The sequence below is a fragment of the Zootoca vivipara genome, chromosome Z1, assembly GCF_965207765.1.
Source record: "Zootoca vivipara chromosome Z1, rZooViv2.hap1.1, whole genome shotgun sequence".
In the NCBI taxonomy this organism is placed as follows: domain Eukaryota; kingdom Metazoa; phylum Chordata; class Lepidosauria; order Squamata; family Lacertidae; genus Zootoca; species Zootoca vivipara.
In genome coordinates this window covers 14,163,102-14,184,967 of record NC_142583.1, presented here as the reverse complement: position 1 = coordinate 14,184,967, position 21,866 = coordinate 14,163,102, and the positions used below count along the sequence as shown (strand labels likewise).

The following is a 21,866-nucleotide window of genomic DNA, read 5'->3' as shown; positions in this document are numbered from 1 at the left end:
CTGAATTTTGCTTAAAACTCAACAGGTCATACGGCATTTATTGCAGGGCCAGATTTAGGTTTGATGAGGCCCTAAGCTACTGAAGGTAATGGGGCCCTTTATATGTCCAGCTGTGCTTTGTCAACAACAAATTGTCTCTGTTTTTTGTACTGAATATATGTTATATGGTAATTTATGGACCTAATAGGTATCTAAAGCCATTTGCAAATAACAAAATATGTATTTTATCAAAGTAATTGTTGAACTGAAATACAGTTAAGAAATTATATTTTTGGGGGGTCCCAAGAGAGTGGGGCCCGAAGGTATAGCATGTTTAGCTTATACAGTACATTAATCTGGCACTGATTTAGTTTCTAGTATTGATTTTTATGCTCACTTATTTTCTTTATTTTCATTTGGAATAGCACTTTGTACCCATCACTGGCAAATGTCTTTTGGAGAGGGACTACGATCTGATTGGCCAGCTGTACTACAAAGACTGCCAGAACCTTGATAACTGGAAGAAAGGCTGGTTTGCCGTAGAGAAGTCAAGCCTGTATTTTTGCCTGGAACCGGAAAACTCTCAGGAGGATTCCATATATCTACGGAGGCTCCAGGAGTTAAGTAAGACTTTGGAAACATCAAGGGTTAAGAGCTAGTTCATAGAACTTTACTTGCTTGAAGGGCAAGACACACAGAGATGCTGTGTGTGTCTCTCTGTGTGTTGTTGGCATAATAATTTCCATAACTGTGTATCCAGTGGTATGGGATTCACTTCTCTGTAATTTCTTCCCACTCTTCTTGAGCAATGCATGGATAAAGGAAATGTGGGCAAGGACAATGACATAGCTTCTTCCTGCACTATGGCATCCTCAGAGTATTGATCAACATTCACATGAGAAGAAACTGATTAGAATAATACCCAAATTTCCAAACTATGACAAAGTGACTCCCACACTGATATGGTAATGGGTGAACTGTGTGAGATAGATACAGTGGTGCCTCGCTTAACAAACGCCCCGTAAGACAAAATTTTCGCTTAAAGAAAGGATTTTTCTAGCAGAGGTTGCCTCGCTAGACAAATTCGTTTTACGAAAAATTCGTCTAGCGAATCGCGGTTTCCCATAGGAATGCATTGAAATTCAATTAATGCGTTCCTATGGGCAATTTTTTTAAAAAAATAATTCAATGCATTCCTATGGGATTCGCTAGACAAATTTTTCGTTATAAGAATAGACCCGTGGAACGAATTAAATTCGTCTAGTGAGGCACCACTGTAGATAGATAGATAGATTAGATAGTAGATATATGAATAGATATATGAACAAAGCAAACACACACACACACACACACACACACACACACAGGTATCATTTCATCTAGTCCAACCCTTTGCAATGCACGAATCTCAACTAAAGCACCCATGGCAGTGTTGGCAATTCCATTCCACCTTAAGTTACAAACATGTAGCTATTGTGTGTCACGTGTCTGTGAACTTCCATTGCATGTAGCTTTTGCTCTTTGCTTCTGTGTTTTGGACAAAGGAGCAGACATGTTTCTCTTTCTCCAGAGATATGCTGAATAAATGCTTGTAAATATGCCACTACCTTCTCTCGCTCATCGTTTCCGCTGCACAGTGGGTTCTGCTATTATAGTGTGCCCTGGCTTCTGAAGCCTGGGCCGTCATCGCACGCTGCACCGGAGGTTGGAGATCGCCCGGCAGGCGGCTGGGAGGGCCTGTTTACAGCTGGGGACAGCCAGTTGCCCTCACGTCTCCCATGGTGTATGCTAACAGACAGATGGCCATCCAACCTCTGCTTAGAAACCTCCAATGAAGGAGAGTCCACCAAATTCCAAGGGACTCAAAGGTTTCTTGCCCCACTATAGAAATGTTAATTTACTCAGCTGGTCTAAATGATTGCATTTGGGCTCCAATTGAATTGCCACAGGGTGTACTTTTTGAATTCCACTGCCATAGAACCCCAACCTTTATATGCCCCCTTCCCCTTTTGCACCCTTGTATATAATTCCCAACATAAGAGCTGAAATATTTCTGTTGACTTCACTTGCCTATCCTTAATAGGAAACATCTTCATTGCTTTACTTGTCTTCATTATTACTCACAGAGAGGGCTGCCTGTTTCACCTTTACTAGATGCCGGTTTCCATTTAATGCTTACCCAGAGACTAATGATTATTAAAGCAGATTTCCAGGCTCAGCTGCTGTTGCTGTTTTGCAGTATGACTTCCAAAAGATTGATTCTGCTTTTTTAAATGCTGTGTGTCTGTTTTAAGCTTCCATTAGGCAATTGTAAATGGATTGGTTTCTTTGTCCATTTTTCAGCAATCAGCAGCATAATCCAAAACGGAGAAAAAATAGATGTCCTGCTTTTGGTTGAGAAAGGAAGGTAAGGGATGGTTAGGCAAAAATGTGTATCTTCTATATCCAAAATCTTATTCCAGATTCTATCTATCATCTATCTATTTGTTGATCTATCATCTATCTATCTATCATCTATCTATCTATCTATCTATCTATCTATCTATCATCTCTATCATAGATCTATCTATCATCTATCTATCTATCATCTATCTATTTATCATCTCCCAAATACACACACACACACACACACACACACACACACTTCTAAAATCCAGTGGGGCAGACATATTATCTTCCATGCATACCTGAAAAAGTGTGCATGCACATGAAAGCTCATACCTATGACAAACTTAGTTGTTCTCTAAGGTGCTACTGGAAGGAATTCCACCCCCACCCCCCGACTACGTCTGACCAACACGGCTACCTACCTGTAACCATTATTGTAGCAGTTAGCACCAAACTATTAATCCCTTTTGTTTTAAAGATGTCAATGAACTTGGGGATATGCAGCTTGTCCACCATTAAATGAAAAATGGGAGCCCGCATATGCATTTTGAAGTGTGTTAGACCTTTGCATCAGGATGATTGACATAATGAAACTAGCTTTCTTGCCTTTTACTTACAGTATTATTGGTATGGTGTTATGAGCATGTATGAAAGTTTGATAATAAAAAAAGGCTGGTTCTGGACTCTGCAAGCTGAAGTTTCAGGATGAATGAAGTTTTTGCCTGACTCTACAGTCATACCTTGGTTTAAATACGCTTTGGTTTGAGTACTTTCAGTTTAAGTACTCTGCGGACCCGTCTGGAATGGATGAATTCACTTCCCATTACTTTCAATGGGAAAGTTCACTTCAGGTTAAGTACAGACTTCCGGAACCAATTGTGTACTTAAACCGAGGTACCACTGTAAAGTGTTAATTAGCTAATCAATGCTAGGATGTCTGTGCTATCATGTAATGTGGTTTTTGAGCTTTTACAGGTGTGCATTTACACTGTGCATTTCTGCATTTTTTGCATTTCCCTTCCTTCTGCCCTCCCTGTTAACTGTTCACCCTGGCCTCAATTAACACACACGCACTCTCTCTCTCCTGATAGTGTTGTCTGTCTGTCTGTCTATATCTATCTATCTATCTATCATCTATCATCATCACCTCTCTCTCTTTGTCTCTCACGTACACACACACACACACAGAGAGAGAGAGAGAGAGAGAGAGAGAGAGAGAGAGAGAGAACGAACCCTGCAACTCAGACTAATACTTCATTCTTCTGATGAAGTCTACGGTAGTCTACAAAAGCTTATCCCATTATAATTTTGTTAGTCTTTGAGGTGCAACTCGTTTCTGAGATTTTTCCTTGGTTGTTGGCCAGACTGTTCTGAAAAAATCAGCTGTGTAAATGTGTTGGGAATACTAAGAAAGATAATGCTTATCCATACTATGTAAATACTGCATTAAAATGCAGCTTAACAAAATAAATATTCTGGATTGCAAGTTTCTAGATTCTTTCTTTCTTTCTTTTTTAAAAGAAAGAAATCATCAAGTGAAGTCAGGCCCTTGATCTAGCCAGCATGGTCTCTGCGATAGCAACTCTCGAATGTCTCAGCTTTGCTCTCTGAGGTCTATTGAACTAGAAATGGCAGAGATTGAAGTCTGGACCTTTTGCATGCCAATTTAGGTGCTCTCCTTCTGGGTTTTTGGCCTCTAAAGTAGGAATGGGAACCTGAGACCATCCAGAAATGGTTAGACTTCAACTCCCACCAGGCCCAACTAGCCTCACCAGTAGTGAGAAATGATGAGAGAGAGTCCAACAATGTTGAAGGACGCAGGGGCAGAGGTTCCCCATCCCTCTTTTGAAGATCTTCTCTGCAGCACTTCCATGTGAACATATGTAGCTACTTTATAGGTGTCCTGGTATTTTCTGCTCAAGGACAGAGCATGGTAAACCTAAATCAGGAGCAAGCCTGATGTTAATGAGTCCCGCTGGGGCAAGCAAAATTCTAAAATGCTGCCCTGAGGTAGACATTGCTGAGATTTGTCTTGTGTTCAACTGCACTTTTTTGCTATGGAAATTCTGATGTCTGTTTTTGTGAGCCTAGCAAAATGAAAACCAACTTCTCAATGCTGCAGCCAGTCTAATTATTAGGAGGTGTGTGTGTGTGTGTGTGTGTGTGTGTGTGTGTGTGTGTGTGTGTGGAGGCTTTATACTTTCTTGTTTTGGAACTATGAAGGTGTTGCTGGAATGGGTATTAAACTCAGTGGGTATAAGGCATGGAACGTGTATTGGCTGAGGTGTATATTTTGGAAACCTTTGGGGGAAAAGGCGGACCAAATTGCTTTATTGCTACGAAATGGCTTCTTGAGAGCTGTTGTTGTTGTGTAGCTAAACTTTCTGGTAGAGACACTGGTTCAAATCCCCAAGTAGCCATGAAGTTCACTAGCTGACATCTCTCTCTCAATCTAACACAAGGTTGCTGTGAGAATATCTGTCGTGTATGTGTGTGTGTGCAGCGGGGATAGAAATATATGCCGTTTTGAGTTCCTTGAAGGAAAGGTGGGATATAAATATTAGATTAATATAATCCTTTCTTCAGCACTTTAAATCCTTCCCACACCTAAAAGGTTGCTTTCACATCATACATTTAAAGCACATCTTCCCGTTCTGGGAACTGAAGTGTATCCCTTACAGCGCTACAATTCCCAGTAACCTAGCAAATCTCATCTCCTAGGATTTGTTGGGTGCATATGTGATGTAAATGTATATTATGTATGCAGCCTAAATCTCTTAGTGCAAAAAGTGAACTTCCAGTGTTCTCTTCATATAAATAGCAGTTTTCTGGGCAGAAATTGAAATTCTTCTGACCCTCTTTTTCCTGTGAATGTTGGGCATCTGAAAAGTGTGATTTGAGGTTTCTGTTCAGTTCTTTCTTAACCCACAAGATAAATCCTCCTGTTTTTCTGCATTTTTTTCTTTTCACACTGCATACACTTGACTTTGAAAGAGAGGAACAGCGCATTATGTTGGAAATTCAGAGAGAAGCTCCTCTAACACTTCAGTAACCTTCTGAAAACCTTTGCAAGGAAAGCCTTGCAAAGAAATAAGTGTTATCTGACTTCAGCGGCTGCCTTGGGAGTCTAACTGTATTTTTCTTTTTCTAAAAAAGCTTTCCCTCTCCCTATGTCCGCTGTGTGACCAGCCAGCCCAACAGTTTCTCATACAGTTCAAGAGTGCTATTCACTGAGCTATACAGTCAAACCTCGGTTGCCGAACGTAATCTGTTCTGGAAGACCATTCGACTTCTGAAATGTTCGACATCCAATGCGCAGCTTCCGATTGGTTGCAAGAGTTTCTTGCACTCAAGTGGAAGCTCTATCGGACGTTTGAGTTCTGAGGAACGTTCAAAAACCGGATCATTTTGCTTCTGGTTTTCAGCATTTGGGAACCGAAAAGTTCAAAAACGAAGCCGTTCAAGAACTGAGGTTTGACTGTAGAAGCTGTTTGCAGACTACAACACATGGGTGCTTTGGAAAGAGTTTCATTGGGGTTTATGTGGTAGCTTGGTCAGGTTTTCTGTACCCTTTCCAAATTGATGTGCATGTAGAGAAAGTTAAAGGTACCCTTGACCGTTAGGTCCAGTCGCAGATGACTCTGGGGATGTGCGCTCCTCTCGCTCTATAGGCCAAGGGAGCTGGCATTTGTCTGCAGACAGCATGACTAAGCCGCTTCTGGTGAACCAGAGCAGCGCACGGAAACACTGTTTACCTTCCCGCCAGAGCGGTACCTATTTATCCGCTTGCACTTGACATGCTTTTTAACTGCTAGGTGGGCAGGAGCTGGGATTGAACAACGGGAGCTCACCCCCATCATGGGGATTCAAACTGCCGACCTTCCGATTGGCAAGCCTTCGGCTCTGTGGTTTAGACCAGGGGTCAGCAAACTTTTTCAGCAGGGGGCCGGTCCACTGTCCCTCAGGCGTTGTGGGGGGCCGGACTATCTTTTGGAAAAAAATATGAACAAATTCCTATGCCCCACAAATAACCCAGAGATACATTTTAAATAAAATGACACATTCTACTCATGTAAAAACATGCTGATTCCTGGACCGTCCGCGGGCCGGATTTAGAAGGCGATTGGGCCGCATCCGGCCCCTGGGCCTTAGTTTGGGAACCCCTGATTTAGACCACAGCACCACCTGCATCCCTATGTAGAGAAAAGGTCTTGCATATCTAGAACTGAGCACATCTCTTGGCTGGTTATATTGAGAAATGCTTTTTTCAGTGAACCGGTTTGACTGGGGTGGAGAATCTGAGGGGAGACTTCACAGAAGGGATTGGAATTATAGCAGATATAGGCTCTCCAGAGGTTATACTGTTTCTAACACCTGATACTTCTTGTCAGAATTCAAAGAAGCTTGAGGCATTGTTCAGTTGAAGAGAGTTATACTGGTTGCTGGAATCACATTGTAAGTTGGATACAAGAGCTTTATAAATAATCACATACATTTTGAATAATTCCCTCTCTCTTACACACCCACACACCCTCTCACAGGAATAAATCCATTGTTGATTCCATTTACTGACCCTAAGTGGTGAATTTCCTCAGAAAACACATTGGCAGAGTAAAAACAAAAAGAAAATGAAGTTTCATGTGTTCACTTCCTCACTTGTTTGATGGATATTTATTATACTTTACTTTTGCTCAATATCTCAGTCGTTCCTGAGTGTATCTATTCTGTGCAATGTCATACTATCTTATGGGATCTAGCACCTTAAATCTTCTCAACCATTGATTCATTTTTGTGCCTCTGTAGATATTGAGAAATTCAGCAAGATTACAAGAGGTACTATGATTTAAAAGGCTTAAAATAGCCCCCAAATGCAGATGATGTGGAAATAATACATTTTAATGAAGGGCAATAAAAGCTTATATATCCAAGAGGACTATTGAGTAAATTTATCAAAAGCATGAATTTTTAGAGCTTTTGTTATCCAAACTGCATTGTGTCATTCATGCAAATTTCTGTGTCAAGTAGGGATGGAGGGAAAAATCAAAATTATTTTGCCTTTTCATGGGAGACTACCTTTTCCCCAATCCTCGAACCGATATGTGAACCAAACTGTTAACCTTTAAAATCCAAACAGTACCGGTATGTACACAATGCATATATTAAAGGGAAATCTCCATAAAAATGCATACTTTCGTGAAAACAAGCTTCCAAAATGCATTACAATAGGGGGAATTGCTTGCAGCATTATGCCTATTAATCAACACTGCTTATGTGTTTATTGGGAGAAATTTTCACAAAGAAACTGACAAATTTTGAAGAGGATCAAACTATATGTGATTTCACTCCGCCCTCCCCATCACCCACCCTCAAGTTCAACCCTGAGGAGAAATATTCATGTTCTCTTTGAATATTCTCTCAAAAGTGAGAGTGTTTCAAGAGAAGCAGCATTGTGGCTGTTTTCAGCCTTAGGTTATTGCCAGCTGTTCAGTTGGTCTGCGTTCACCTATCCATATGATATCCATCTTGCTCTTTTTCACTAAAATAAGAAACACTTTCTCCACTCACCCTCTTACTGCTCCTTTCAAAATATTTTCCCAAAACTTTTCTCTTTTTTTGCAGAACATTATACATCCACGGCCACACAAAGTTGGATTTCACAGTCTGGCACAGCGCAATTGAAAAAGCAGCAGGTACAGATGGCAACGTGTTAGAAGATCAGCAGCTCAGCAGAAATGACGTCCCGATTATAGTGAACAGCTGTATTGCATTTGTTACGCAGTATGGTAAGTGGAGCAGAGCATTTGTTCAAGTTCCTGAAAATTGGAGATGCATCCGGATAGAGTACTTAAGAAGCATCTATATCAGATTACATTAGCTGGGCTTGAACTGCTATTTGCAAAGACCACACTTTGTCAGAGGTTCACACTGTTGCACTGTGTTATTTGCATGGCTGTGTGTGTGTGTGTGTGTGTCTGTCTGTCTGTCTGTCTGTCTGTGTCTAAAATGTACAAGTCAAGCAAGGAAGACAGCATCTCCTTACTAGGAGCTTCTTGAGGTCATATATATATATATGTGTGTGTGTGTGTGTGTGTGTGTGTGTGTGTGTGTGTGTATAATGTTTTACATAACAAATTTGAATTCAAACATTAGACATCAACATCGTGATTTAGGATTCCCTGAATCCATCGACACCCCTCCACCCTTCCATGGTTACCATTATCAATCTTTTTTTCCAACTGCTTCTCTTATTTCCTCTATTTTTTAAAATAATCACCATCCATTTTTACCATAGTTTTTTGTACATTACAAGCGTTACTCAAATCCTGCCAAAGTTTTCAGTTGTTTACAGTGTTCTCTTAAATACATTGTATTTCCCCCCCCCCCCAATTCCTTCATAAAGTCCTTGTCTTCCTGGTTTCTGATTTTCCCGGTCAATTTTGCCATTTTGGCGTAGTCCATCACCTTCATCAGTCACTCATCTCTGGTCAGAACTTCGTCTGCTTTCCATCTGTGGGCCAGTACTATTCGAGGTCCATTTATTTTTGTTGGATGCAGGATCTTATTCACTGAAAGATGAAGGTCTATGTGGCCAAAAAGCAGCGTTTGTTGTTTTGGTACCTAGTTTAAGAACTGCTGCCATGCTGTAAAGCCAACAGCTTATCAGGCTGTGGCTTTCAAAAGGTGTTTGAAAGCCAGAAGGCCAAAACTGCTAGTACCTGCCCTGTTGAGGAAGGTTGCTCTGCTTATCTCCCACTGAACTGTTCTGCCACAAAATAACATTGGGTGTGTTGTAATATCCAATCTTTGATCTTATGGACAACAGGGAGACCTAAGAAGCACTGTCAGTGCTCTACAAGGTTTGAAGGTGTGCTCTTGAACCTTTTGCACCATGCATGTCTCCGATCCCGTGTGTGACCAGCTCCAGCATTTGAATGATCCAAACGCAGGAGTTGTGGTGGAGTTCCAGTTGTGTGGGAAACGCCTACTTGACTGGCTCTCATTCACGAGGTTGGATTATTCGAAAGGTCTCCTAGCTGCGTAAGAGTTGCTTCCATGGAAATTATTTATTTTATTTTTATTTATTAAATTTGTATACTGCCCTTCACCACAACATCTCTGGGTGGTTCACAAAACAAAACACAAGTCAATATTTACAGCAAAAACAGCAAAACAATCGTCTCGCCCTTCCCACACATTTAAAAAGCTGTAGAATATTAATCAGCCAAGGTCTGGTTGAAGGGGAACGTTTTCACCTGGCAACTAAAGGTGTATCGTGATGGCACCAGGCGAGCCTTCCTGGGGAGATCATTCCACAAACAGGGGGCTACTACAGAGAAGGCCCGTTCTTGTGTAGCCACCCTCTACACCTCACGTGGTGGAGGCACACAAAGAAGGCCCTCAGATGCTGAACGCAGAGTCTGGGACAGTTTATGTGGGGAGAAGTGGTCCTTGAATTATTATTTATTGCATAAATTTCTATACCAGGTTTCATGCAAGGATCGCAGGGCAGTCTAACCATATAAACACACAGAAATACAAACCATACTAGCAAACAAAAAACAATATAGTTTAAAAGACCATAGATAATTAGCCAAAACCTTGGGAAAAGTGGAATGTTTTTGCCTGGCGCCTAAAGATATGTAAGAAACAAATAAATGTCTGTAGGCCACCCCACTGGGGTACTGTTGCATACAAGCAGATGTACAGAGGGTGATCTGAAAGTTTAAAGGATTGCAAGCAGTCCTGGATGGAGCTGGAATGGCAAAACATCTGATAAAAGTTGAGATACCATGTACAGTCGTGCCTTGGTTCTTGAACAGAATGCGTTCCAGGAGTCCGTTCAACTACCAGAACTGTTCAAAAACCAAGGCACGGCTTCTGATTGGCTGCAGGAGCCTCCTGCAGCCAACCAGGAGCTGTGCCAGACGTTTGGCTTCTGAAAATCGTTCAAAAACTGGAACACTCACTTCTGGGTTTTGATCGTTTGGGAGCCGGTTTGTTCAAGAGCCAAGGCATTCAGGATCCAAGGTACGACTGTATTTTGTGGTGAGAAAATGAGAAACAGAAAGTTACAGACTTCCACTAGTGCAAGGAGAATCTCTCAGTTAGCCTAGGATTCCTGCTTCCCTCCTCCCTCACCACTGGTAATACATGTGCAGTAAAAGCTTCTTCTTCTGTGTTTCTGCCTCTTAACTGCATCTGTGATACAGTGTTAAAATCATGATTAGACAGAGCAACCTACCATTTCTTCAAATTGTGTTTTCCCCATCTAACTGTACAATATTTTTATATTGAAGTATCGGTCTATTTAAGGCAGGAGTAGTTAACCTTTTTATACCTACTGCCCACTAATGGTAAAATTTCTTGATGGTAAAATTTCCTTACCTCCCACCAGTGCTCGATGGAAGAAGGATTCAGCTTGTGCCGTAGAACCCCCTACCGCCCCCCTAGAATCCTGAAACGCCCACGAGTGGGTGGTAGGGACCAGGTGGACAACCCCTGATTTAAGGCATAATTATTATTTTTTTGAGAAAGTGATTTTGTGTTCCTTTCTCTAAGGTCTGGGTAGCAAACACATCTACCTGAAAGGGGGGGATCCTTCTCGTGTGAATGAACTTCTGGAGTGCTTCAAAAAAGATGCGAGAAGTGTTAAGCTGAGGGCTGGGACAAATCAGCTCGAAGATGTCACTGATGCACTGAAATGCTTTCTGTCTGAAATAGATGATGCACTGCTTACCAAAGAACTTTATCCATTTTGGATTTCTGCATTAGGTAATGTGCTGCATGTTTTTCTACGAAGCCGTAGAGATATGACATCTGTTTTCTGAGCCTCCCTGTCCTCCTTCCAAGCCTGGACAGTTTTTGGAGCTCCCTCTGATGTTGTGATGAGGTTGTTCTGAGCCTCGGTGATGCTCAAAACGCAAAGAGATGTCTCATTCATTTCCAAGTCATCACAGGGTTTATAAGTGCCTTTGCCCCCCTCTAAGCTCTGGAGAAGGATGGGTTCTAATTAAATATGGTTATCAGTAAACAGAACATGTGGACGAGCGGCTATAACATATTTTAGAACAACAGGAAACAAGTGGGGGAAACACTGAGTTGAGGAGGAAAAAGCATACTTTTCAGATTGTGCACTAGACTATCTGAGTTGTTAATGGTGTCGTTCAAGAGGGATGTATTCCAATCAATATTGTGACCCCCGAGTAACCTGCTCTGAGCAATGGAAGACTCAGTTTTCCATTCTACCTATTTGTATGTCTTGTCCATTTGTATTTTAATCAGCTCTGCCCATTAAGTGCATCCATGAGCAAACAGAAGAATCTGCTTAATGGATACTTAGCCTGCGACTCATTGCAGGCGGTACAAAAATACAAAAGTTGCAGGGCGTAACCTCCTTGTTCTCCAAATTGTTTTCCTTCAAACATAGCACGTCGAAAGAGAATTTACCAATATTGTGTCGGTGACGTTGGGGCGGATTGGCTGAATAATAATCTTAAATGACTAGATGCTGTTGAGATGGAGGATCAATATCCTTCTCTTTTGGATTGCACTGCTGTTAATGCTGGGTAATTTAACCCCCCCTTCTCTATCAGATACAGTGGATGAGAAAAGGAGAGTGAAAAAGTACAGCACTTTTATTCGAACACTTCCACCAGTCAATAGGGCGACGGTGGCAGCTTTAATGGAGCACCTTTACAGGTCAGTGTGTTGGCAAATCAGAAAGCTCTCTATACATCTTCTTTTAACTTTGTCCAAGGTCTGGGGAAAGATGAATGTTAGATATACCAGAGAATTTTCAAAATATTATTTATATACTATCAGGAATCCTTGGAAGGCTCTAAGAGGGCATCATCGTAGTTGCAATCTCTCCTCCCTTGCAGAATGCAAATCTTTCCAGGTGGCCTTCCATGGAACATCAAAAAATGTTAATAAAAATCACAATAAGCAATCTCAAAACATGACTAGCGATCAGGATCACTAGATGACAACTAAAGATGAGGATTAGCACAAGCCATTTGATAGCTGATTGCCCTGTTATAAGAAATAACCGCTCCTTTTCCCTGATGGGGTATCCAAGAGCCCATATAGAGTCCTTAAGTGGGTTCCCTATCGGTAGGAGAAAATAACAGAGGCCAGCCAGACAATATTGCATAGCTGCCAAGTCTCCCGTGTTCCCTGGAAAACCCCCATTTTTCCAGCTGTCCCCAGCCAAAAAAAACACAGATTTTTTTTTCCCCGGTTTCTTCTGGTGCAGCAGCCATTTTGGAACTGGGCGGAGCATGCTCAGAAGCGACTTTTGATGCTGCTTTGCCCAGTTCCAAAATGGCTGCAGTGCAACTTCTGGTGCGGCGGCCATTTTGGAGTCGCTTCTGTGCATGCTCCACCCAGTTCCAAAATGGCGGCAGCGCTACATCCGGTCTGCTACTTCCGGTCCAGTCCCTTATTTCTCAGGCCGGAACTTGGCAGGTATGCAATATTGAGAAGCAAAGCCCTGATCTTTATTCAAAGAACTGTTGCAACAGGGTCCCCACTCATCACACACAGGAGGGAAGAGAGAACCCTGAGCAATGGCGTGCAAATCCTTATATAGATTTTTGAAATTGCCCACCCTGTAGCCGAAGACCACCCCCCCAAAACATCATACATACATCACAGAAGGAGGCAGTCTACAGCAGAAATCCTGTCTGCCAGGATACCTGAATATGGTCACTGATTGCTTTACCTGGGCAGCCTGGCCATTCTTTTGTGATGGTAAATACTTTAGTTCTTGAATCCAGGTCACAGGCTCACCCTATTCATACACAAATAGGCCCTTAAGGCAGGATTTGCAATCAAAAGACAATGGAGAGGCTTTCACATTTCCTTCCTCCTTGATATTTGAAGTCAATTTGGGAGAGTCAAAATGGCTTCAGGATTGCTCTCCTGTACTATTTCAGACACGTGGTTTATATACGTATGTATGTGTTTGCGTTGCACATTTATGAACGTTTAATTTATATCTGAGACCTTAGAATTCTTATAACAGCCCTTAGGCAATGGTGTGAATATATTGCAAAGCGTATTATATAACATATTATGATATATAATATTTTATTAACTGTATGTTGTGCACAGCTGGTGATATTTGGGCTACATAAACAATGGCCATCACCCCTGAACGCTGAGAATAGTGCTTTGCATAAGGGCATCTAGGGAACTCATGGGTGAGGCAAGATTTTAACCTGGCAGCTCTTAGGTGCTATGCTCTGTCACTGCTAGCCATGACAATCCAGTCCATGTTGTTGTTTAGTCATTTAGTCATGTCCGACTCTTCGTGATCCCAAGGACCAAAACACGCCAAGTACTCCTGTCTTCCACTGCCTCCCGCAGTTTGGCCAAACTCATGTTAGTAGCTTCAAGAACACTGTCCAGCCATCTCGTCCTCTATCGCCCCCTTCCACTTATGTCCTCAATCTTTCCCAAGGGTCTTTTCCAGGGAGTCTTCTCTTCTCATGAGGTGGCCAAAGCCCTTCAGGATCTGTCCTTCAAGTGAGCACTCAGGGCTGATTTCTGCTGGTGAATTTCACTTGGTGATGGATCTTGCCAGATGTGTGTTTATTCACAATGCCCGAACAGCTGTATTTTGAATTAACCACCATTTCCCAAACTGTCTTGGACAGCAGCTTCACATATACTGCTTCTCGGTAGCCGAACTTGGAGGTAGCTGACATTGGAGTCACATCAGTTAGCTGTCTGGGAATTGGGAGCTGTCTGTTTCACCATTAATATTCTACAAGTCCAGGACTATGTATGGAGTAGTTCTGTGGGTTCATTCAATGCACTATTGAATGGGGGAAAGTCCACTTTCTGAGATTTCTGAATTATTTTTATTTACAAAAATGTGTTCCTAGCCCTTCTGGCTGTGAAGGTGTGAAATCTCACAAGCTTAGTGGTGGTGGAGGATGTTTGCTGAATAAAGTAAAAAATGGTAAAGGTGAAGGACCTCTGAACAGTTAGGTCTAGTCAAAGGCCACTATGGGGTTGTGGCGCTCATCTAGCTTTCAGGCCGAGGGAGCCAGTGTTTGTCCATAGACAGCTTTCCGGGTCATGTGACCAGCATGACTAAACCGCTTCTGGCACAACGGAAACCAGAGCTCACAGAAATGGCATTTACCTTTTCGCCACAGTACCTATTTATCCACTTGCACTGGTGTGCTTTCGAACTGCTAGGTTGGCAGGAGATGGGACAGAGCAATGGGAGCTCACCCCATCACAGGGATTCGAACTGTCAACCTTCTGATCAGCAAGCCAAGAGGCTCAGTTGTTTAGACCACAGCACTACCCACGTCCCGTTTGCTGAATAAGATAGCTGGTGGTCAGAAGGTGGACTTTACATTCCTTCAGAGTATATACCTGATTGCCAGATGGGGAGAAGAAGCAACTAGGTTTGGTGTTTTCTGTAATATTGCTCTGCTTCTGACCTTCCCAAGGCAGCTGGCTTGTTCACTGTTTCAAACAGTCCTGTACCCTGGCCTAGCTGGAGGGAGCAACTTCACCATACTCAAACAATCTGTTTGTGTAAAGGCAGAACAATCTGTTTGTGTAAAAACAGGTGGCAAGAGAATTGTGAGTTAATGATCTAGGAAAAAATGAGATGCATAATTTCATTTTAATGGGTGCCTTCTTTTAAGTTGAGCTGCTGTGTTGGAAATGCATGCTGTGTCGTGGGGTACGGCTGGGAGATTATTCCCTTACACAAGCCAATGCCTACTGAAGCCTTCTAAATGGATTTATTAACTTTGCGCAGGGTACAAAAGTGTTCGGAAATCAATCACATGGATCCTCACAATCTAGCCATGGCGTTTTCAGCGTGCTTGTTTCAGACCAAAGGGCAAACCAGTGAAGAAGTCGATGTGATCGAAGACCTGATTATAAATTATGTGCATCTCTTTGATGTAAGTAACCAGCACATTTATCAGATTTCTCCAATAATACAATTTAGCAAATGGTTGAAAACAGCAATGGGGCATCTTACAACATTTTTTCTCTTCTTCAGAAATGCTTTCAGCAGGCCTGAAAAACACCTTTTCCAGTATATATCTCTCTTTGATTTTCAATCTGAAGGATTTTGATTTTAGCATTTTCTTTTTGAAGCTGGACTGACTCAGAGCAGCTAAACCTAAACTTATGGGTTGCTGTGAATATCTTCATTGCACCCATTGTCCTCCCTTGAGGGGGGGGGAACCATCTGATGGTCATCTTAGATTACCTGTATGCAGGTATATTTTTTTGTCCCTGATGTAGTTAGCGCTCGGAGAGTTTCATAAGGAAAAAGGAAAATAATAGGTCCCTGTACTCAAGGAGTATACAAATTAGAAGCAGTAGTATGGGAGACAGTAGAAGGAGGGAAAGAGAGAGTTAAAGAACATGGACAGAAGCAAACCACAGCTGCTTAAAACAAGGTTTGGGGTGTTTGTTGTTGTTGTTGTTGTTGTTGTTTTTTAAAAAAATCATTCTCTTTTAAGGAATATTCTTGTCGTGTATCTTTAAAAAGCATGATGATGGTAATTAAAAAACACACACCAATATGCTAAGAGGTCCATTGAAAAGTATGCAGTGGAACCAATTCTGCACACAGGGAGCCCTGCCCGTTTTATGTCCGAGGTGGCTTTCTACGAGCTCCATCTGGTACATAGCTGCCAAGTCTCCCGCTGAAAAATCCAGGATCAGCAGTGGTGTGGCACCGGAAGTTGCTTCTACGCATGTCTTGACATGCGTAGAAGCAACTTCCGGTGCTGGCGCCGCCCGATTTCTGGTGCTGAGACATGGGTAGCGCGGCACCGTAAGTCACTTCTACGCATGTCCAGACATACGTAGAAGCAACTTCCGGTGCCTCTCTGCCTGATTTTCGGTGCCCCGGCATGGGCGGAGTGGCACCGGAAGTCGCTTCTATGCATGTCCGGACATGGGTAGAAGTGACTTCCGGTGCTGCGCTACCCATGTCTGGGCACTGGAAATCGGGCGGCGCCAGCACCCAAAATGGAGCCTCTGGCAGGTAGGAAATCTGGGGGATTTCTGGGATTTTTCTTCCATTTGGGAGAACAGCGGGAAACGGATTAAAATCAGGGGGTTTCCCACAAAAAATGGGGGACTTGGCAGCTATGATCTGGTATGGCGGCTGAGACCCTCCCTATCTGCGTACTGTCTCACCAGAGTGGGTTATCTCCCACTTGGACTTTTGCAATGTGCTCTATGTGGGGCTACCTTTGAAGAGAACACAGAAACTACAGCTAATCCAGAATGCGGCAGCTAGACTGGTGACTGGGAGCGGCTGCCAGGACCATATAACACTGGTCCTGAAAGAGTTTTATTGGCTCCCAGTACGTTTCCGAGCACAATTCAAAGTGTTGGTGCTGACCTTTAAAGCCCTAAACGGCCTCAGCCCAGTATACCTGAAGGAGCATCTCCACTCCCAGCATTCAGCCTGGACACTGAGGTCCTCCTCCTAGGGCCTTCTTGTGGTGCCATCACTGCAAGAAGTGAAGCTACAGAGAACCAGACAGAGCTTTCTTGGTAGTGGCACCCACCCTGTGAAATGCCATCCCATCCGATGTCCAGGAGATAAGTAACTAAATAACCTTTAGAAGACATCTGAAGGCAGCCCTATATAGGGAAGCTTTTCAATGTGTAATACTGTATCATGTTTTTATATACCGTATTGGCCCTAATATAAGCTGAACCCAAATATAAGCCGCACCTTTAAAATTGGAGTGGGTGGGGTGGGGGAGAAAATATATATAAAAAATACCTGAATACAAGCCACTCCATTCCTCACTGCTCCTGGCTGCATACCATAAGGTTGCGAATATAAGCTGCACTTTAACTTTTCACTGTCGGAATTTGGGGGAAAAGTGAGGCTTATATTCAGGTCAATACGGTATGTTGGAAGCCGCCCAGAGTGGCTGGGACAGGCCAGTCAGATGGGCAAGGCACAATTATTATTATTATTGTGAGGGACAGGAGCTATAGACTGCCCCCCTCCCATCGTGACCACCAGTTCATCTCCTAGCACAAGCGGGAGCGGGGAAGGAGATGAGTCTAGCGGGGAAACAGGAAGTAGAGGGCAGGGCTCGGACAGGGTCACAGAGCCTCTGCGCCGACCGGGAGAGGAAGGAAGGGAGAGGGAAAGAGGGAGGCAGGAAAACACGGCTAGAAGACCCATCCCTCCAGTTCCGGAGCTGCGCATGAAGAAAAGGGGGCGGAGATTGGGGATTCCCAGACTACTTTGTTGGAAAAAGACGCGGGAATCCCCATTCCGGGGTACTGACCCAGACTGAGAACATGTACATTGTACAGCTTCTGCACTGTAAATAGTCTGCACATAATAAAAGCATGAAAAGGCAACGTGTCGGAGTCGTTACTCTAGAGTAGCCGCCAGCGACCCTGTGACAATTATTATTATTATTATTATTATTATTATTATTATTATTATTATTATTTACATAGGCCAGGACAGAAGTTGGGGTGGTGGCTTTTTAATTCCGCCCCCCCCCACCCCCAGCAGTTACTAATTCATTTTTAATACTGTTCCTTCCACTGACACCACCAAAGGAAGTTAAAATATCTATGGTGGCTGGAGACTCAGTCCGTGTATGTCCTATAGGAACAAGGGAACATTAGTGTTGATAGATCGACACCTGCAGAGCTTTCCAGAGTCTATGAAGTGGAAGTGCTGGAGTTGCGGGTATGTTCCACCCTAATTCCCTTCAGCTGTGCTTCAGCATGGGGTCAAAATTGCGCTGTAAATCCTTTAGCGTGAACATCAATTTTACTCTGTTTATTTTCCGAGTCATTATCATCATCTGCATTTGGGTCTGACAGGGCCCTCAAATTGTTTCACTGTGAAATAGGAATAAAAATCTATTATTTAGAAAATTTGTTAATTCCCTTTCTGCCTCTGGGCAAGGTACTCAAAGTGATATATAACTTATAGATGCCATAAAACAACAATAAAAGCAGCAGCGATAAAACCGTACCAAAAAAGAAAAAGAAAGAAAGAAAGAAAGAAAGGCAACAGCTAAAATACCTGCAGTCAATTTGAAATGCCTGGAGGGGGATAAACAGATTTTCCTCTGCACTTTAATTACACCAGCGAGATGACCTATGGGCCACATTAATGTTTTAATATAAACATTGGAACGCAAGTAAACAGTAAAACAGGCAGCAATAAAAATCAAATGCATAAGAACAGGGTGCGCAATTCGCCAGGATATTTGCTTGTGCAATTCCTATGAAAATGTACGAGAGCTGTACAAGAGAACTATTAGCTGTGCTTGTGCACAGCTGCCATTTGCTTTCATGCGACTTATTTTTGAAAAATTCCTGGTAGAGATTCTGCCCAAAATGTTTAAAAACACTCACAGCTGGGAACAAACCCTTACCTCACCTGGGATTGGCTCTTCACTCCCTGAAAGGTATTGTCATTATTATATTTTTTTTAATGTGGTGTGGTTAAACTTATCAAATACACACAGGTGTGCATTTTGGAATTATGTCTATTTAAACTGTGTGAAACGTTTCAGCAGCAAGTTCAATTCTGGTTTTCTCAAGTTGTCCTGGTCTGCGCTTGTTCCTCTGGCCATAGGGATAATCGGTAGCTCTCTAGCTGATGAAAGGCTGCCATCTCCCATCAGACCCAGCCAATGTGGCCAACTGTAAAGGAAGGTGTGAGCTGTACAGTGGTACCTCGGAAGTTGAACAGAATCCATTCCGGAAGACTGTTCAACTTCCAAAACGTTCGGAAACCAAAGCACGGCTTCTGATTGGCTGCAGGAAACCCCTGCAAACGTTCTTCTTCAACCAGGCCTTTGGCTTATTCACATCCGATACCCTTAAATTTGTTTTGGGAGAGGGGATTATTGGTTTGTTTCTGCTCTTATTTTTATTATGTGTTTGTGTTTAATTGTATTTTTATGTTGTGAACTTCCCTGAGATCTACGGATGAAAGGTGGCATACAAATTGTAATAATAATAATAATAATAATAATAATAATAATAATAATAAATAAAGGCACCAATATTGCCATTTTTTAATGAACAGGTGCATGAAGATCAAGTGAAGCAAATGGATATTGAAAATAGCTTTATTACCAAATGGAAGGATACTCAGGTGAGTAATGATGTTTGCTTCCTTCTTCAGGGGAAGAGCTGTCACTCAGCAGTAAGGCAAATATTTTGTAAGTGGAAAGGCAGGTAGGGTTGGGACTGACTTTTGCCTCAAACCTTGATGGTCAGTTTCAACAATACTGAACTAGATGGAGCAGTGATCTGCTTCTGTATGTAGCATTATCTATTTTTTAAAAGAAAGCCAGAATCCGCGAAGTGGAGCTGATATCCAGCTGTTTTACACAAACTATTCAGGTGATGCACCTGGTTGTTGGTTGCATGAGCCAACCTTCTCTGTTAACCTTCAAAAGTCTAAAATAAAAGTATATAGATGTTACAGTACATTTTATACAGCACCTATCCGTACAGAAGTGAAAGGCAGCTGGCAATACGAAAATAAACAGCGGTTTTTTTGTCTGGTAGGAGCAGTTAATCTACCTTCAGAGTGATTAAAAATAGAAAGCCAAATGAAAAATAAAACTCATTTAGCCCAAACTTCTATTTCAACTCAAAGAAAAATCTCCTACTTCTCGTGTCACTTACGATGACCTTGTTTTCCGTTCCAGTTGGCACTTCGTTAACAGTTCCTCAATTTTTTTTCTTGCCCACCAGACACTTTGCCAGCTGTTTTTGTTTGCTGCTGTAATTTGCAACACATTTTTTCCCTTCCTCGAATGCTCAGTTGTTTACATACGCCCAGTGGAAATCAAATGTCAACTTCATTCTTTCCTCCAACCTTTTTTCCGTAATATCATCTAAAAAGCAAATTTCACCAGGAAATAGGCTTTTTTCTGAATCGTTGCCAGTATAATTAAGAAGCTTTCTTCAAAGTCGCTTTGTAATGTCCCCCCCCCCCTCGCAAATGATTCCATTAGTTTCAATTCTCAGAAGGCACTGTGACCTTAAAGTCCTAATTTCTCCATTATGTGACTCTTTCAAACATAGCGATGTTGTGGGCTTTAGCTGCAGAAAATGCAGTATATCTACAGAAAATTCCTCTAAATAAAGTCTCATTGTTTCCAATAGATGCAGTTAGAATCCTAGAAGCACAGATATATTTCTCCATCTCATGGGAAATTTACCCTCCCCAGCTCATGCACTGTAACAATCCCCTATCCTCATGTCGGGCAACACCCACAATTTGTTACATGTGTGGAGTTTTTTGGGTCAAAATTAACATTCCTGCATACCCTACTTAATGAGCACCTGTGGCATTCTAAACTGGTCCAAGTGTGTGAATAGGAAATCCTGTCTTCCTTCATTCTTTTGCATGTGTAGTTTGATTTGCTCCCTGGTGAAATTCTACCTCCTGTCAGGAAGAGACTTCCTCCTCCTCCAGGTTTTTGGTGATGAGGGGCTTGTGTGACCCCACAGTTCCCTAAGGAGATGAATAACCACACAGGCCAACAGCATATTGGGTTTGGGCTTGAATATGGCCACAACATCATTAGTTACAGTAGAGAACGGTTTGGTGAAGACATTGGGTAGAGCCAATTTGCTGGAAGTGTATCTAAGCCTTAGATTCTAAGGGCAAACCACATCTGGGGAAGAGTGGCCTATGACATATATCAAATCTGTGCCCCAAATGTGGAAACAGATGTAGTCACATGAGCTCAGTTCAGCATGTATAAGAAAGGAACGTTGAGTGTGGAGATATGAAAGCTCTGAGCTGAATAGCACCTTAAACCTAGGTTATGGATGCAACAATGGAGTGTCTAGGCACACTTTTTAAATAACAAGAATTACCGCTCACCAATAAAGCGGTGTGTGGGGTTTGAGACCCTGCACAGGGCTCCCCCAAGCCTGGGTGACACCCCCACCTTTGGGCTGACCGTCACTCCGCCCCCATACCCAGCTGACCAATCGGTGGCTGGCTGGGGTGAGGAGCGAGGGCCAGGTAAGGGCAGGCTCCTGCTGACCATCCCCTCATGGGTCACCTTGGACGGTATCCTATAGTCTATCTTCGGAATGGGGGGTAGCATTGTTATGCACCCCCATGCGATGGCGTTTGCAGGGCCCATAAGAGGGTGGTCGCAGGAGTCACTGGCCCTGAGCGGTGGCGTGAGGTCAAACTCTCAGCATCGGTGAAGTGTGGGGCATGCTGTGTAAATTTCACGTTTTGCTGTGTCCCCCACAACACCTGTATGCCCTGGGGATGAGAGGGATGCCGTCTAGTGCCTAAGCCAAGGTTTCCTACATCTGAAATCAAAAAAGTTTTGACCTAATTTATCCCATACATCATTGTGTTGTGTCTCCTTATTCTGGGCGGGGGGGAGGGGGAGGGAGTTAGCACATGGGCTTGCAATACAAAGCTGAAAATGAATGAACTGCAGCTAAAATATTGTGTTCATTTT

The 21,866-nt window shown here is 42.7% G+C and overlaps 1 protein-coding gene across 3 annotated transcripts in view; it reads left to right on the top strand.

Annotated features, from left to right (window-relative positions):
• Positions 1-21,866, top strand: part of ARAP2 (ArfGAP with RhoGAP domain, ankyrin repeat and PH domain 2) — a 126,310-nt gene that overhangs the window by 77,415 nt on the left and 27,029 nt on the right. For all 3 annotated transcript variants that reach the window (XM_060278929.2, XM_060278927.2, XM_060278928.2), the window contains 7 exons: positions 405-603; positions 2,323-2,386; positions 7,987-8,150; positions 10,927-11,139; positions 11,961-12,066; positions 15,155-15,302; positions 19,448-19,516. In XM_060278929.2, coding sequence (XP_060134912.2) covers positions 405-603; positions 2,323-2,386; positions 7,987-8,150; positions 10,927-11,139; positions 11,961-12,066; positions 15,155-15,302; positions 19,448-19,516 — 963 coding nt within the window. The remainder of the gene's footprint in view (positions 1-404; positions 604-2,322; positions 2,387-7,986; positions 8,151-10,926; positions 11,140-11,960; positions 12,067-15,154; positions 15,303-19,447; positions 19,517-21,866) is intronic.